General features: G+C 42.3%; 2 protein-coding genes across 2 annotated transcripts; one reads left to right on the top strand and one right to left on the bottom strand.

The window, feature by feature from the left end:
• Positions 1-2619: 2619 nt before the first annotated feature.
• Positions 2620-5744, top strand: LOC111981093 (ubiquitin-conjugating enzyme E2 L3). The gene is made up of 4 exons (XM_024012238.2): positions 2620-2713; positions 4220-4315; positions 4501-4687; positions 5002-5744. Exons 1-4 carry the CDS (start codon positions 2687-2689, stop codon positions 5154-5156), a joined length of 465 nt encoding a protein of 154 aa, XP_023868006.1. The 5' UTR covers positions 2620-2686; the 3' UTR covers positions 5157-5744.
• A 3073-nt stretch (positions 5745-8817) lies between these two features.
• LOC111981092 (creatine kinase S-type, mitochondrial-like) lies at positions 8818-16382 on the bottom strand. Its single transcript, XM_024012237.2, has 10 exons — positions 16299-16382; positions 12951-13131; positions 12114-12312; positions 11927-12022; positions 11610-11831; positions 10871-10956; positions 10125-10248; positions 9660-9794; positions 9410-9535; positions 8818-9281 (listed from the first exon to the last, which is right to left on the bottom strand). Exons 2-10 carry the CDS (start codon positions 13097-13099, stop codon positions 9165-9167), a joined length of 1254 nt encoding a protein of 417 aa, XP_023868005.1. The 5' UTR covers positions 13100-13131; positions 16299-16382; the 3' UTR covers positions 8818-9164.
• Between the last annotated feature and the right edge of the window lie 1181 nt (positions 16383-17563).

Raw genomic sequence — 17563 nt, 5'->3', positions numbered from 1 at the left:
GTGGGTCACAAGAAGACGAGTTGAAAAGAGGAGGAGAGGAGATGGTGCCAATTAATCTTTAATTACGATCATGGAATGTGTGTGTGTGTTTTCTCTGCAAGGGATTATATGTTTACCAGTATGCCCCCTAGAGGACATAGCATACACTATAATAACACTCACGTCAGTATTGTCAAAAATGATGTATATACTGACAAGATACTTGTCTCTACGCCCTAAAAATAGGAGTTGTTGTCCAGCGGTTTGTCAACCGCCGTGCCGATTGCCAATCTCTTTGGATTGGTGGAGGAAATGTAACAGTATAACCGTCCCCTCGCCCCGACTCGGGCGCGAACCAGGGACCCTTTGCACACATCAACAACTGAAACCCACGAAGCGTCGTTACCCATCGCTCCACAAAAGCCGCGGCCCACACTACTTCTAGGTTTCAAAGCAAGTGACGTAACTGATTGAAATGCCATTAGCGCGTACCCGCTAACTAGCTAGCCGTTTCACATCCGTTACAGATACATCTAATTATTGTAATAAAGTTTTTAATATGTTGATGTCAACCGCCTGTATTCAATGTAGAGAGATGCTATGCTACTAGCCTCATGTCATTAATTTGCATAGCCATCTCCAGACAACTCTGATATAATGTGTTTTCAAAAAGTGTCCGGGATGTTACGTGTCCTACTTATATCAGTACACTCATAACAACCTAAACATTACAAAACGTCTATTCGATTAAATAATCCTCACGTAGCAAATAAACCATTCGTTTTTTTTTGTTGATAAAATTCGGCACTATCATTGAACTCCATACAAAAACTCCTTGCTTGGGCGAGCGAAAGAAACTTAACAACGCCACCTTCTGGAGGAGGTAGATTTTTGTCCGAGTTGGGCCTCTCGCTTCACCTCTCTCTCTGGTATCGTCCATGCAAATTTTTGGAATTATGGCACTTGTGTAAATTACTTAATTAAAAATACTTTAACGTTTTTTGGGATATCTACTGAAATATTTATATTTTTGACAACTTTTACTTTTACTCCACTACATTCCTAAAGAAAATATGTACTTCCTACTCCCATACATTTTCTTTCACTTGAGTCATTTTCTGACAATTGAGTACTTTTTCCACCACTGAGGTATGGTACCTACGGTATAGCATATGTTCCATCATGGTAGTAGGCTATTCCATAGATTTTAAGGCAAAAGTTTGATTCAGTGAGGGATCAATTTTTTTCCACACCAAATACAAAACATACACATATGAACAACAACTTACAGACCCACATAAACAAGGACTACATCTCCCCTGCCCAGACCCGCATTGTTTATGTGGGTCTGTAAGTTGTTGTTCGTATGTGATGTAGTTTCTTTGCACACCTTATATTGTTCCTGGTGTGTAAAACCTTTTGGGAAAAAGAAACTCCAGCACACTGGCATTCTTGTAAGCTTCAGAATGTTTTATTGATTTGGAAAATGAGCCATTCAGATTAGGCTCACCAGGGGGCATGGCACTATACATACCATTGTTAAATATTTTGTACCATGATCTCAGTGCTGGACAAAGTACCCAATTGTCATACTTGAGTAAAAGTAAAGATACCTTAATAGAAAATGACTCAAGTAAAATGTTATGTAATTGCTAAAATATACTTCCTTATCAAAAGTAAAAATACAAGCATAAATAATTTCACATTCCTTATATTAAGCAAGCCAGAAGGCCTGATTTTCTTGTTTTTATTTATTTATGGATAGTCAGGGCCACACTCCATCAATCAGACATAATGTACCAACGAAGCATTTGTGTTTAGTGAGTCCACCAGATCAGAAGCAGTAGGGAATTGGACCATTTTCCTGTGAATTTGACAATTTTCCTGTCCTGCTAAGCCTTCAAAATGTAACGAGTAGGCCTACTTTTGAGTGTCAGGGAAAATGTATGGAGTAAAAAAAACGTTTTTTTGTTGTTGTTGTTGTACCAGAGAAAGAGCATAATGTATTATTCCAGCCCAGGCGCAATTTAGATGTTGGCCAATAGATGGCAGCAGTGTATGTGCACATTTTTAGACTGATCCAATGAACCATTGCATTTTTGTTCAAAACGTTGTATCAAGACTGCCCAAATGTGCCTAATTGGTTTATTAATACATTTTCAAGTTCATAATTGTGCACTCTCCTCAAACAATAGTGTGGTATTATTTCATTGTAATAGTTACTGTAAATTGGGCAGTGCAGTTAGATTAACAATAATTTAAGCTTTCTGCCCATATCAGATATGTCTATGTCCAGGGAAATGTTCTTGTTACCTACAACCTCATGCTAATCACATTAGCCTATGTTGGCTCAACCGTCCCGCGGGGGGAGGGGGGGCACGGTTTACACCACTGCATGATCTTACTTTTTCAACAGCAACCTGCTATAAGTATGTTTTCAGATGTGATTGCCTTAGCTCAGATGTGATTACACTTTTACTATTTAAATCAAGTGACAAATAGTGGCCCATAATGTGTAGGCTTCTCCCAAACTAGGATAAATACATTGACAAATGCTCTCATTTGACTAAATAACTTCAAGATAATAACTCAAATCAAAGTACACTCAAATTACAGTGCGTACACAGTACACACACTGTACAGAGGTGAGAGTGAGTGGACTATTTGGATATCGCTGTGTATTCTGGGTACAGACAGTAATTCCACGATGGCGGCGAGCAGGAGGCTGCACAAGGTACATTTCCTGATCAATCAAATTAGGATTTTCAAATATTAGATTAAAGAAAATAACACATTCAGATTTCTAAATCTCCGATCAAATTAAAAGTGTCGTTAAATTGGTTTAATTTAGCCCCACACTGTTAAAAACCTCATGAAACTCGGTAAGCGGAAAATGAAGCTAGCTAGACGTTAGCATGCTAAGCTAACCAGCTAGCAGTTTTTTTGTGATGTTTTGATGTTAGCACCGGTATATTAATATGCAAGATCCGTGTATTGTTAATCTAAATTAAGTAACAATGTGTCATCAAATGTATTTAGATTAAATTCATTATTGTGTCATAAATTGCGTGACGCAGGTTCAACATGATTGAACATTGTCTCAGAAAAACTTGGCTAGCTAGCTAACGTTACTAGCTGGCTAGCTTGCGAACCTTAGCAAGGGAGTTAATTGTGCAATGCACAGCAGTTACCTAGTTAGCTAACAGTGTGGATCTATGAGCAAACCAGCTAGTTAGCAACTCAGGTTAATTCCGCTTATTTTCTCAATGTGTAACCGAGGAAGCTTACCAGCTGGCCAATTACATGCATTTCCTCAGATTTGGTTTCATAGTTTTGAATAGTCATCGAGTGAATCGAAAGCGAAATTGTAGAAATGTATTCTCTGCCAAGTACGTTAGCTAAGCTAGTTGAATTTCATTCATTCGACCTCAATAAACGCGCTAGCTAGCTTTATAGCCAACAGTCACATTAGCTGACCAACACTGTGTGTAAACAATCCTCCTGTTCTCAACAATGGGTGTTAACAAACTTAATCGATTAACCTAACTTTAGCTTTTTGTTTATTTGTGCTAACAGTGGTTATTTCTTAGAACGTTTTTACATAGACTTGTAAACCATTTATTTTCTCAAAACAACCGTAGGACATAGAGTAAGTCTACATTCAAGCTCAGATTTATATGGAGAGAAATTAAACCAGGAAGCTGTGTGCCCATGTTTTATTGTTATGGGTGTGTTAACTGTAATGTCCTTGTCACTATAACACACTGTGACACTACCCCCAATCTTATGATTTGTAGTGAAAGATTACCAGCCCTGGGATTTATGAGTCATTCATCTGGTTTGGCAGAGACCAGTGTTCTGTAGTGAGATCAGAGTGTGAGAATGCACTGGAACACTTCCTGGGTGGGTGTCTGAGGGAAGAGATGTGGCTGCTCGGCTACCATGATGAGAGACAGACAGTTGAAGTGTCAGATATAGGCTCATCGCTAGTACTCGTTGTAGTCATTCGGTCTGTGTTTACCTGTGTGATTCAGTCATTGGGCTGTTTTGGCCTATTTTTGGCCAACAGCTTGTTTAATGGTTACTAAGACTCAGCCAACAGACATGTTTTATCAGTCCTTTATCTCTAATTTGATATACACCTTCTTCCCGTAGTGGTGATGTTTATGGTTTGTGATTAACTGTCATTAATTAACAGTACAGAAGAACTTGTTCATTATGTTTTCTCTCTCTTTTTCAGGAACTTGATGAAATCCGCAAGTCTGGAATGAAAAATTTCCGTAACATTCAAGTGGATGAAACAAATATTTTGACTTGGCAAGGCCTCATTGTTCCAGTAAGTAGCCTAGCGCCACTACGTACTACTTTCTCCAGACAGAAAACATGAACATGAGCAGAATAACAAGGAGGACCAAGGCACTCACAGCGATATTCAAATCTATTTGTTGCTGTGACATGTTCAGCAGGACTCAGTTCACCTTTTAACCAAACGTCATTCTCTCTCTTTCTCCCCTCTAAAAGGACAACCCTCCATACGATAAAGGTGCGTTCAGGATCGAGATAATCTTCCCTGCGGAGTACCCCTTCAAGCCCCCCAAGATCACGTTCAAGACGAAGATCTACCACCCCAACATCGACGAGAAGGGACAGGTGTGTCTGCCTGTGATCAGCGCAGAGAATTGGAAACCAGCCACTAAAACTGACCAAGGTACGGTGGAAAGAAGCGCAGACACACACATGGAGAGCGAGACAGAGGCAATGGACACTGTGGTTTTCTTCTGTAGTTATTATTTGCAGTTTTTCATAATTTGTCTTTGAAATGCTGTCTGAACCCTAACCCTCCGGTCTCCTCTCCCTCAGAGGCTCATATCTATTTGGCTGGAGAGGTTTCCATCCTGTATCCTCTGCCTGGTTATGGATTTCAATGTGTCTTTCTGACCTGTTTCATCTGGACTTCCTCATGTCGTCATCCATTTTTACACCATTCTTACGGTCTCTTTTGTCCTGCTTGTCTCTTTGCAGTGATCCAGTCCCTGATCGCGCTGGTCAACGACCCCCAGCCAGAGCATCCTCTCAGGGCAGACCTAGCAGAGGAATACTCTAAGGACCGTAAAAAATTCTTTAAGAACGCAGAAGAGTTTACAAAGAAACATGGAGAAAAACGACCTATGGACTGAGAACGCAAACGTGTGACTCCCTCTTCCCTTTCCTCCCTCCCCCCGGGATCCTCTCTCAACTCCTCCCTCTCTCCCCCCTTCCAAGACCACCTATACCCCCTCTGTTCTTACCCCATCTCCTGAAAATGGCCCCCACACACGTACACACATCCTTCTAGCCCCCCCCCTCCTCCTGGGGCGGTATATCTCGGCTCCACTTTGCCCTGGCAACAGGACTTTGTCGTGAATCAGGCTCGTCGGTCACCTCTGGGTGTTAGCTTGTGGCTGTTACTAACTTTCTACTGATTTCTTAAATTAAATTATAAAAGTGCCGGATTTGGGCCAGAGAGAGCAACCTGTAACAGGGAGAGGAAACAAATATGTGGGTAAAATGTTGTTCTGCTCATGATTTGTTCACAGAAGTGTATTGATTGCTGGAGCAGACCTGTATAAAGATTGTAGACTGTTTTGAAAGCTATTTGCTAAATGCTCAACTTGTGGTCTGTTTGCTAACCCTTTTCCTCTCACTCCTTCCCCTCACTAAAATATGTAACATAAAAAAACAACCCCAAAAGCAACTAAATGATAAACATTTAAAGCATCCAGGTTCAGGTGTGTGACAAAATGTTTATTTTATATTTCTTTTTATTGTTTTGCTGAAGTTGCACTTTGCTCTGTGGAACTAGTTTTTAAGTTCACCATAAAACGTCAGTTTGTCACCAATACGATGTTCCAGATGTTATAAAAAGGAGAAGAAAGATGTGTGTTTGTGTTTGAACCTTAATTGAGAAATGATCATGAAATGTTTTGTTCATCAGATATATGGCACTTCCTGTAAAGGTCTGACCATGTGACAGGAAGTACCTCTCTTTACACCTTTGCCCACTTGCCTTTTCCAAGAAGGGAATCAGACTATCACATCGTGTTCCCATGGAAACTGCTTATCATTATTCCTCTGCGACTGACAGGGATGGCAAAAGGTTTTCTGGGTATTGAAGTAATCAGCCCTAGAAAGGCACTGCACAAATTCACTAATCTTGTACACATATTTGTCATACAAAGTGATTTGTGAATCAGATGATTAAATTGCAGAAGTTTAGTAATTTACACATTTGTTTAGTCATTCAGCAACAACCACCTGACCAGTATCAGGAGAAGAACAGCTGCCATTGGGGAATAGTAATGGCATTGGACCAAAACATTTGATTATTTTATTAATATATGTAATTGTTAATGAAAGTTAGCCAGTAACCACCTAGAGGCAGGAGGCAGTTACCCGTCTTGTCCACAGGGATCTGTAAACACTGAAGGGTTAGGACTAATGATATGATGTATTGGTTGACTGCCAATGAGATGCATGCAAGGTACTGCAGACCAGTATATGTCAGTAACACTTTTCCACCACTAGAGGGCGATACTTATTTACAAGAGAAATGGAACTCCTTATCCAAAGGTCTGTGGGTCTTTTCAATTGTTTTTAATTGACCCTTTAACTAGGAAAATCAGTTAAGAACAAATTCTTATTTACACTGACGGCCTACCCCGGCCAAACCATAACCCGGACGATGCTGGTTCAATTGTGTGCTGCCCAATGGGTCTTTCTATGCCGGGGTCCCTCAACTGGTGGCCCACCGGCCAGGTTCTCTTATTTGGCCCCCAAGGTTTTCTGAGCAAGATAAAAATAAATTGTTTATTTACATTTTTTATTGTTAGGCATAAAAGACACCAGGAGATCAGCTCCAAGTGATTTTAATTTGAGATGTGTTCCCTATTATCCCACGCATAATATAGAGACGTGTTCATATACAAATCTAAGCAAGGTTTGAAATGATTGTTTTAGTCAAATATATCTATTTGGGGTTCTTGCGGTCAATTTGAAGTCAAATGGTTTGTAATTATGTTCTGCGCAGATTAGTGATTCTGCGCACTGCTTTGTTCAGATTGATACCCTCACGTGTAGTAGAAACTAGTGTTGTATTTGTCTTTGAAGTGAATGTGGACTCAGTTTCCCATGGTCCTCTAGACTACACCTCCATTGGAACATTTCCATTGATGGTTTACCGAAGTCTTTTACCCAAAAGGCTCAGACTTTTATGTTTCCATCTACGGGGGCCAGCACCCGTGTCTCATTGGGCCTTTGGCTCCGGGGGACCTGCTCTAATTTGGAGTCAACCGTGAACTTTTAACACCTCACAAAGCAACAGTCTTGAATGATGCTGAGGTTGTTGGGGAGGTCTTTAGTGTCACTCCTGATGGAAACACAACACTACAGCTTACATTAACATAAAACACTGGCGAGCCACTAGTGTGGGAGGAAGTCTCAATGGAAAAGCAGCGAAGTGAACGGCCCGTAGGAGTTGGAGCAGCGAGGTCAGTGAGGTAACCCCTGCTGCTGACGATGAGCCACCGACGACCATATGGTTATGGAAAAATTCATTTTTTACAAGCAGCACCACACTATTATATTGGTGTAGTATTACATAGCTTGACCATTATGTGAATTGTCCAAAGGAAAATTAACATTTTAATAGAGCTCAATGGTAGTTGTGATATTATTAAATGGGATTTATTTCAGTGGGTAGTCTAGATTCTACTATAGGACAGATCATTGTGGGATACAGATGAAGATGTATGTACGGAAACTTTCAGTAAACTACAAAAAGCTATATTCTGGTTGTTCGTCTACCAAACCCCACGTATTGCCATAGGACAAATCTACAACCCTCATCTCTCACATTTCTAATGTCTCCTCCTTGGCATTAGACAGAAGACTAGTGGTCAGCACACAGAACACTGCTAAAAATACACCGACCAGATTCAGTTTCCTCTCTGACCATGTTAGTGGTCACAGACCCTCTCACACCTACACACACAAACCCACTGGCACTTTCCCTCTCAGTCACGCAATGTCTAAAGCATAGAAGCAGAACATCTAGAGCAGATCTGCCACCTGGTCTTTCCGACATGCAAAAAATATGTCCTATATGCCCTCTGTTTCTGTGGTCCCCTGACCCTTTCAGTGTAAATATAGCAGGCAGCGATTAGCTGATTATCTCCACGTCACTAAGCTGCTCCAAGTAGCCCAATTACCCTCCTAGAGACTAGACAGACAGACAGACAAATGGACAGAATCTACCCTTTTAAGACAGACAAACGTTTTGGCACTGAGGCTGCTCCCATTCTAGTCTGGAGCCCTCAACTGCGATTTGTATTTTATCTAATTGAGACTAACCTGGATGAATAAAGGTTAGATTAGAGACATCTGTGCCAATTCTACTGGTAGTTCCATTGGTGGAATTGGACTGCTGCCATGCTTCTCTCTGTTCCTCTGCCTGACCTCTAAAAGTGCTTAACTCAGGGTTAAACTCTGTTACTGCAGTAAACCCATTATGGCAGATCAGCTGGTGGGAGACAGAGGCCTGCTGAGAGAAGAGACTCACTGGAGCGATTGGAACTGTACACTGCCAGACTTCCACCTACAACACAGCTATATATATAGTCAACTTCACAGTTAATGATGGATCTTCTACATAGTCATTACATATAATTAGTCCAATGACATTTATGGGGAATGGAAACGTACTACATTTATGGAAAGTCCCAGTCAGTTGTTAATTGGAAAGGTATTTAAGCTTTTAGTTAGGGTAGAATGATTAGTAGAAGGAGAAAACACAAGCTGTAATATCGCCTTGGAATCAGAGAATTAGTTGTTTTATTGATCAGAGATCAGTGGTTTTATTAGGGTTGATTTTTATTGAGGTTAATGTTACAGGTAAGACTTTCGCTTCTGGTAGAAGCTGTCCCTAACCACAGATCTAGGATCAGATTATGATACCCCCAACCCCAGCCTTAACCATCAAGGGGGATACACCAACACTTGTCCCTGGACCAGTGGAAAGAAATTCTACTTCTACTTTACTCCAAATTGCTCAGTTTGGGGATGAGGAGGGATCAGGCCTAACTCCTCTTCTTTGGCCCTCTCTAACCGCAGAGCGGGTCACTTCCTCTCAGACGTGGGGCTCAGGTGTTTCACTTTCTGAACTGGGTGATGGGGGAGGGGACCTTGATGTCCTGGCCCCTTTCCAGCTTCTTCTCACAGTCAATCAGATAGTTGACTCCATCAACCAGCAACTGGACCAGCTCCACCTATACACACGCACCGATACACACAGTTATCAGCGGTCAAGGGGAGTTTAATCTCTAGTCCAGATAGAGATGGTTTACAGTTTCCTTCAGTTATTCATTCATTCATAGAATATCGGTTCTAGTTTTACCTCAGATTTTCCCAGACGGTCGTTGTTGGAGATATCAACGGTGTCTCCAGTTGTGGCTGAGTCAACTCCGCCTGTCCCTCTCTTCTGCAGACGCATGTTGTCCAGGATCTTACCAAAGCGAGGGTCCTGCATGGTAAGTACAGAACTTTAATAAATGCTTTGTCTAGGGATAGAGGGGTCAATGCACAGCGACAATCCAAGTACAAACTTTGAGGGAAAGAGAAAGAGAAAGAGAGAGCGTGTGTGTTACCTTGCTGAGGTTGGGCAGTCTGATGTGCACTCCAGCCCTGAGTCCAGTACCCAGGTTAGAGGGGCAAGTCAGGATGTATCCCAGGCGCTCGTTCCACATGAACTCCCAGCCTCTCTCCTGGATCAGCTTCTCCACCTAGAGGATGGGAGGCCACATTAATGATCTACTGTACATGTCCGTGTATATTATAGACAAAAGGGTGCTATCTACAACATAAAATGGTTCTTCAGCTATCCTTATAGGAGAACCCTTCAAATAACCCTTTTTGGTTCCAGGTAGAACCCTTTTGGGTTCCATGTAGAACCATTTTCACCTTTTCCCATATTACCTGGAACCAAAAATGGTTCTACCTGGAACCAAAAAGGGTTCTCCTATAGGGACAGCCGAAGAGCCCTTTTGGAATCCTTTTTTTAAGAGTGTATAGACAAGCATCATTAAATCACTAAGATGTGACATGTAAAGTACCTGTTGGAGTCCTCTGCAGAACCTCTCGAACACTCTCTTCATGTTTCCTCCCTTCTCCATGGAGATGACCCTGGTGTGGTCCTCCTCATTGACCCAGATCAAGAAGGTCTTCTCATTGTTGTGCCTGGAGAGAAAGAACACAATCCTAAGAATCTAGAAACATTTGTTGGTTGCATTGATTGTCAACTTCTGTGATCACAGCACACACATGCTATTTGAGGATTCTGCTGATGAGAGCCTTGTAGACCCTACCAGAGGCCCCTGCCGTCGGGGCATGAAGGCACACGTCAACAAGGGGGAGACAGGCTTGTCAAACAGGAAGTGGTCCTACAGGGGAGAGGAGAGAGAAGGAGGAGGAGAGGGAGGGGAAGAGGAAGAGGAGGAAGATAAGGAGGTGGTCACGGAAATGGGAATTCAGGGCTAGGACATTGATGTAATGACACTTTGGGGAGAAGAGGACGAGAGGAGGAGGAGGAAGAGTAGTCAGAGGAAGAGACCTTTCCCAATGCCATAATGCTATGGAAACATGGTTCTGCTCTCTACTGGTCTTACCAGACGCCCCTACTCACCGATAGTACAATCTCTACAGCTATTTAGATACAAGACAGTGCTACAGGCTTTTAAAGCTACAGGGACAGGGTTGGGCTCTCTACTACTCTGGCCTTACCAGTTTCTTAGTACTAAGTCTCTCTACAGGTAGTGTAGTTTTGGGGACATGGTTTGGCTCTCTACTACTCTGGTCTTACCAGATGCCCCTGGCATCAGGCCAGTCACGGGCCATGAAGGCAGAGGTCAGCAGAGGAGAGACGGGCTTGTCGAACAGGAAATGCTCCTGAGGCAACGTGAGGTTCAGAGGACAAAGGTTAATGAGACTGAAAGTTAAAGATCAAGACTAGTGTAATCTCTCCCAAAGATTACCTCTATTTCCAATCTTAATCTTAGCCGTTAGGATTAAACGCAAAGTCACCCCAGTCTGTCTAGACTGAGTGGATTAACTGGGTAAGACCCTTTTTTCCATTGTGCTAAACTTTCCTGAAATCATTGGTAGGCCTACCACTGGGGAATGAAGACAAATTAGTGCAATTAAGAACCATGTCCTCAAATGAGTCGGGTCAAATAAAACTCATGAAACAATGCTGTCAATACAGTCCAGGTTCCAATTGCACTATTTCAGCATAATCGTCACAACAATCCCTGCCATTAGCATGGCAATATAAGTAGACATTATCATGGATATGAGGAATCCCATATGCAGTCAGATTATGATAATACAAGTATGTACATTTTGGAATAAAAAGCGAAGAGAGACAGACAAAGAGGAAGAGAGAGAGGGGGATGCAGAGAGAGAGAGAGATACAGACAGATGGACAGACCCACAGACAGAAAGATAGATAGGTACATTAGATAGATAGATAGATAGATAGATAGATAGATAGATAGGTACATTAGATAGATAGATAGATAGATGTCCTCTGAGTGTCTCACATCAATAAGCTGCTGCTGCTCCTTCTCCGTCATGTCTCCCAGGCTGTAGTAACGTCCGGCCAGATCACCCTTCAGGCCGGCCAGGGCCTGGACGGTCACACGCTCTACCTCACGGCGCTCCGAGCGGGAGCAGCACGGGGGCAGGCTCAGACCGCGGATACTACGGCCTGTACGCACGCGAGACGACAGAACGTATTTCTCATCAAACATACCGTTGGTGATCTGAGGAGAAGGAGGGTTATCATTAAATCGGAGAATAATGGACTATCTCATGTAGTGTGTATAGGTTACTGGAGGTGTGTGTGTGTGTGTGTTACCTTGAACGCGTCCAGATCAGTGGGGTGTTTCATTGTTTTGGGGTCGTAGCCATTGTGTCGGTCTTTGATGACGGGGTCAAAGATATCAGCAAACACCTGCAGAGGACAGGATGAACAGTTAACCAAAAGGAGATACCTCCTTCAAAATATAGAAAAACACACACAAACTCACGCACACATACAGTACCTCGTAGCTCTCCTCGTCCCCAGCCACCATGCCGACAGTCTTGATGAAGGGGTGGCCAGGGTTGTCCACTCCGGTCTGGATGCACTGGTCCAGGCTCCAGTTGTTAGGGGTCACCTTGTCTCTCAGCTTGCCGTAGATAGCAGGGGTCAGGGAGTGCGCCATGCAGTTATTGTGCCTCCTCAGGTCAGGATAGTCAGCGCTGGGGATGATGGGAAAAGTAGTTTTCATTCGAACCATAGAGATGAAAAGATCAAAAGCTGTGCACTGTGAAGGACATTTCAAATAGGGTTTGATTATGGACACACCCCTTGCCAAGAGGGCTGTGGTTTTAGATGTAATGTGGATGTCGTTTTTTTGGACAGGTACATATTGATTGGTTGATTGATTGATTGGTTGCTTGATTGAGACAAGTAGAGGAAGTTATTTTAGAGTGTTGGTGATCTGTCTAATCTGTGGCTCAAGCCTTAGTTCCTGATCTGGTCTCCTCTTGGCTCCTGTGTGTGTGTGTGTGTGTGTGTGTGTGTGTGTGTGTGTGTGTGTGTGTGTGTGTGTGTGTGTGTGTGTGTGTGTGTGTGTTTACTAAATGTGAATGTCAGAAAGGGCAAAGGAGGTGACTGGCAACACTTGTATCTACTAAGGTTTCATTCCCCGCCCCTCTACCTTAGACTTACATTTGGACTGACTGCACACTGGGTGTCAGATTATAGTTGTTCCTATTCAATAGATGCAGCTATCCTAGGCCCAACACCTGTATTCCAACCTGTGTAGGTCGTCTGTATACGGCCATCCTATGTGTAGTCCACAGTCCATTAGAGGCCATGTTGTTTGTAGTCCTACCTGGGTGGATAGAGCTTCCTCCTCTCCTCAGCGGACAGGATGTTGCTGTCGGTCATCAGGTAGCCGGTTGCCATGGTGCCTGCTCCCAGGCTGGCCAACAGCACGGCCGTGTTACGGCCGGACATCATTCTTGTGAAGGAGGTCGCCATCTTGGACAGTTCAGAGGTCAGAATCAGGTCAACTGGGGGAGAGAGAGGAATTAGGGAAGAAGAGAGATAAGATAAAATGTACACATTTCAAAGGTTTAACTTCTTAAAAATTCTTAAACATGTATTTATCTATGCATTAGTTTCTTTGTGTGTATGTCCTTCACATCAGGTGAGCTGTGGGAAGAATCTCCTCCTAAAGAACAATACACTTCCTACCTTTAACCCTTTGGCCACTACCTTTTGTCTATCAAATACAGACTGTGGATGCTGCAGCTCAAACTTACTCCATGTCCTCAGTTGAGTTACAATGCACTTCCAGTTGGTTGATTGTACTGTATTCAATTGTATCGTAACAAGTCAATTTTTTAACGTTTTATATCTTATAGAGTAGATGTAGGTCGTTGATAACGAGCTTACAGTATGAGACGGGAGTATCAGCAGATAGCTGATTAAGCTCAGTCTCCTAAACTGGCCTCACAGGATGGCCTCTTAGCAAGCACAATCTGGCCGCCACCATCAAGGAGGAGTAGGTAGGATGAAGATGCCCCTATACACATTTACATTTACGTCATTTAGCAGACGCTCTTATCCAGAGCGACTTACAAATTGGAAAGTTCATACATATTCATCCTGGTCCCCCCGTGGGGAATGAACCCACAACCCTGGCGTTGCAAGCGCCATGCTCTACCAACCGAGCCACACGGGACCATACACTGATCTTAGGTCACCAAGATAAAATTACATTTGGTTTTGCCCCTGCCCGAACAAGTTATTCCTCTCAGTATCTCCTGTGACTAAAATCTAAAGGTGAAAGCTTGTTCTCACTGACTTGTCCTTCACCGCAGTGCAGAGGACAGAGAGAGAGGGAAAGCTGTCTTAAAATAGAGAGGTCTACTGTATATAGGTCTGTAGAGGTCTAGTAGAGGTCTATTCACTAATCCCTGTCAGAGCGGAAACAAAAGCTGGGATTGACTTCCTGTCTTGATTATCATTCTACACATCTATTACATCATGATCTGCAGTCGTCAGTTGACTTAGTTCCATGCGATTGGTCTTCATTAAGAATACAGGAAAAGTACTATTCCATCAGATCATCAGTTGGCTGCAAAGCTAATGATCCACCCTCTCTGCTCTATGATCCATTTAAGGAAACCTACATACATATCAGTGTCTGAACACAAGGTAACATCTTGTGTCAGAATGGAGGAGGCTGTCAGCACTGCAAATAAATTATTATTTATAGAAATCTGGAGGAGAGAAACAGTGCCAGATGGGTCTAATGCCAAGACCGCTCTTTCTGGAATCAAAACACCACAGGCCTCGTGTTCTGTTCTGCTCTGACATTCTGAACCGGCCACAGTCTCTCAAGACAGGACACAGGCCAAGACAAAGACAGGGGGAGGGGAAAGGAGGAAAGAGAGAGACACACACACAGCGAGAAGGAGATACAGAGAGTTATAGAGAGACAGAGAAAGAGATCGAGAGATAAGTGAGACAGAAAGAGAGAGATGAGGGAGAGATGGAAAATAAGAGGTGGAAAAGATGAACACAGAGACGTAGGAAGAGACAGGAGGGCTACAGCCCTGACAGCAAAGACCAGTGAATCAGTGATAAGGTTATGTCAGAAACAGCAACTTTCTGGTATGACAGGCCTGTATGGTGGTTTAAAGGCAGCCATCAGTCAGTCACATTGGATTGTTTGCTTTAAAGCCAGGATTACTACAGATCTAGGATCAGTTCATTATCCTCCCCCAATCCTAACCATCAGGGGGAGAAACGTAAAACTGACCTTAGATCAGTTTTGAGTTTCAGCAACTTTCATCCCTACTAGCCATACGGAGAGGAGTGTTAACACTGTCACACTTAATTTAATTAATTGTATTTTTTTAAATAAATATTCCGGGGGGGGACTGTGGGAGGGGTCTCGAATGGTTGAGGGACAGCTATTGGGGAACTGTGGGTGGATCTTGGAGGGTTCGGGTTTCACAAGATTGTGATCATGAAAAAGGAAACTATGACATATATTTTATATCACTATCATGCACACACACCCTCACACATAAGGATGGCTCTGTTGCGGAAATACTGATACATGTTTGATAGTGTCTTGATGCTGTATTGTTTGTCCTTCATGTTCTAATACTTTTATGTTACCCCTTCCTTGTGTTTTTTGTAATAAATAATTTTTAAAAACTTAAAAAACAAACATAAAAACCACTGTCACACTGCTTGAGTATTTAATATGTGGGGATGTAGTTAACAGACATAATACTACTTCTTTGTAAAGCTCTCAAAATGATGCATTATCTCGAGTCATGAAGCAGTTACTGACAGTTAATAATGTATATAAGGATTAAGTATCACTATGAACATGCTCTGCTGTCCTTTAGAACATCAGACTAGACCAGGGCTCTCCAACCCTGTTCCTGGAGAGCTACCTACCATTCTGTAGGTTTTCATTCCAACCCTGTTCCTGGAGAGCTACCTACCATTCTGTAGGTTTTCATTCCAACCCTAATCTAGCGCACTTGATTGTAATAATTAGCTGGTTGATAAAATGAATCAAGTTAGTTACAACTGGGGTTGGAGCGAAAACCTACAGGAGGGTAGCTCTCCAGGAACAGGGTTGGAGCGAAAACCTACAGGAGGGTAGCTCTCCAGGAACAGGGTTGGAGCAAAAACCTACAGGATAGCTCTCCATGAACAGGGTTGGAGCGAAAACCTACAGGAGGGTAGCTCTCCAGGAACAGGGTTGGAGCAAAAACCTACAGGATAGCTCTCCAGGAACAGGGTTGGAGCGAAAACCTACAGGAGGATGGCTCTCCAGGAACAGGGTTGGAGAGCCCTGGACAAGACTATGTAGACCAGTCTACATTCCAACACCAAAAGGCTCCTGTTCTGTCCATCAAATATCATGTCAGTCTTACAATGATAGTGACTACATCAGCAAAATCTTATTAAAATATGCAGAAGGAAACTTTAACTTCAAGTCCGTCTGTAGTTCTCAAGGTGGGAGGGAGGGGCTCTCACCAAAGTCATTTAGATTTCACCAGTCATTTAGAACAACTACTTGGCTTCGTCTACCATTTTAAAACGTATCAAGTATCTAATTTAAAACAGTTTGTTAATATCCCCCCTTCCAGAATGAATGAGAGATAGAGGAGAGCTATAGAGAGAGGAAACATAGAGAGTACAGTACCTGTTTCACTGCCGGTATCCCTCCCTGCTATAGAATCCTCTTTCAGGAGTCTTTTTCTCTATTTCTCATCCCACACTCCGCCCACTAATGTGGGATTAGGACCTGTGCTTTAAACCAATTAAAAATTCAGAATTTACGCTGTGGGCCAATGGGGAGATAAGAACCTGTGCTGCTGACCAATCGTATTTTTATTCCTCGTGCAACACCTTGGACGGTCCTTGCTCTGCTGTCTGTGTTGACCTTGATCTTTCCTTAATCTTTACTAGAGGTAACCCCCCTCTCCACACACACACCATTGTGAATTCATGAAACATATATTGACAGGCTATATCATATACTTTTATCACGTCAGTGCATCTGTTAGATACTAATGCATATAACATAGAGGGATTTGATCAATTAGAGGCACGTGTGAAAGTGAAACCATTGTTGAAATAGGCTACTATAAAAGACAGAGATAATGGGAAGTCGAATGAGAGATCAAAATATGATTTTTATTTGTCAAATGCACCGAATACAACAGGTGTAGTAGACCTTACCGTGAAATGCAGATGGCTGACCATGCTCTGTTGGAAGACCCTGCGTTTTGCAGCGTGTGTTTTTAGAGACGGGTGGGACTTTTGCAGAAAGTACAGACTGGCTCATCAGATATAGATTAACAAAACACATTTCATAAGATTTTTGCTAGTATTTAAGACCTACATTAAAAAGGCGAACACATGCCATTCCGGTGCACATCTAAGTGCTATCCACCATCAGGTTTTGGCAATGGACACTTTTCAGCGGGAGTTTGCCGATCAGCATCTCACAGGTCTTGATGAGCCAATGTTTTGGAATGCAATCGTCAGACCGAGGTAAAATTGGTTTTATATTCACACATTCGGACATTCAACAGACATTCAACAAACATTCATCAGACATTCAACAGACATTCGCCAAAAGCCATTTAAAGATGTAAAAATCAATAACTAATTCACCATTTGTCACAGAATGATCAAACTAGATATGATTTATTCTATAAATGTCTACCATATTTTTACAACCTTTGTTTTGAGTAGAAATTGCAGTTTTAACTTGATGGAAATACATAAAATCTATAAAATGCATTTTAAAGCAGTATAAATCAATAACTAATTAACAGTTTGTCACAGAAACATCAAACTAAGTAAATTTATTCTATAAATGTCTAGCATACTTTTACAACCTTTATTTTGAGTAATATTCCAGTTTTGACTTGATAGAAATACATAAAATCTATCAAATGC

The sequence above is a fragment of the Salvelinus sp. IW2-2015 genome, linkage group LG20 (assembly GCF_002910315.2).
Source record: "Salvelinus sp. IW2-2015 linkage group LG20, ASM291031v2, whole genome shotgun sequence".
Lineage (NCBI taxonomy): Eukaryota > Metazoa > Chordata > Actinopteri > Salmoniformes > Salmonidae > Salvelinus > Salvelinus sp. IW2-2015.
The sequence above is the reverse complement of the archived record's forward strand: the minus strand, read 5'-3'. Positions and strand labels throughout refer to the sequence as shown.

Coding starts and splice junctions, on each gene's coding strand:
- LOC111981093 (XM_024012238.2), top strand. CDS start 2,687: ATGGCGGCGAGCAGGAGGCTGCACAAG. Junction 2,714..4,219: donor CGAGCAGGAGGCTGCACAAG/GTACATTTCCTG, acceptor TCTCTTTTTCAG/GAACTTGATGAAATCCGCAA. Junction 4,688..5,001: donor AGCCACTAAAACTGACCAAG/GTACGGTGGAAA, acceptor GTCTCTTTGCAG/TGATCCAGTCCCTGATCGCG.
- LOC111981092 (XM_024012237.2), bottom strand. CDS start 13,099: ATGGCGACCTCCTTCACAAGAATGATGTCCGGCCGTAACACGGCCGTG. Junction 12,313..12,950: donor AGGAAGCTCTATCCACCCAG/GTAGGACTACAA, acceptor CATCATCCCCAG/CGCTGACTATCCTGACCTGA. Junction 10,249..10,870: donor CCTGATGCCAGGGGCATCTG/GTAAGACCAGAG, acceptor CTTTCTCTCCAG/GCACAACAATGAGAAGACCT.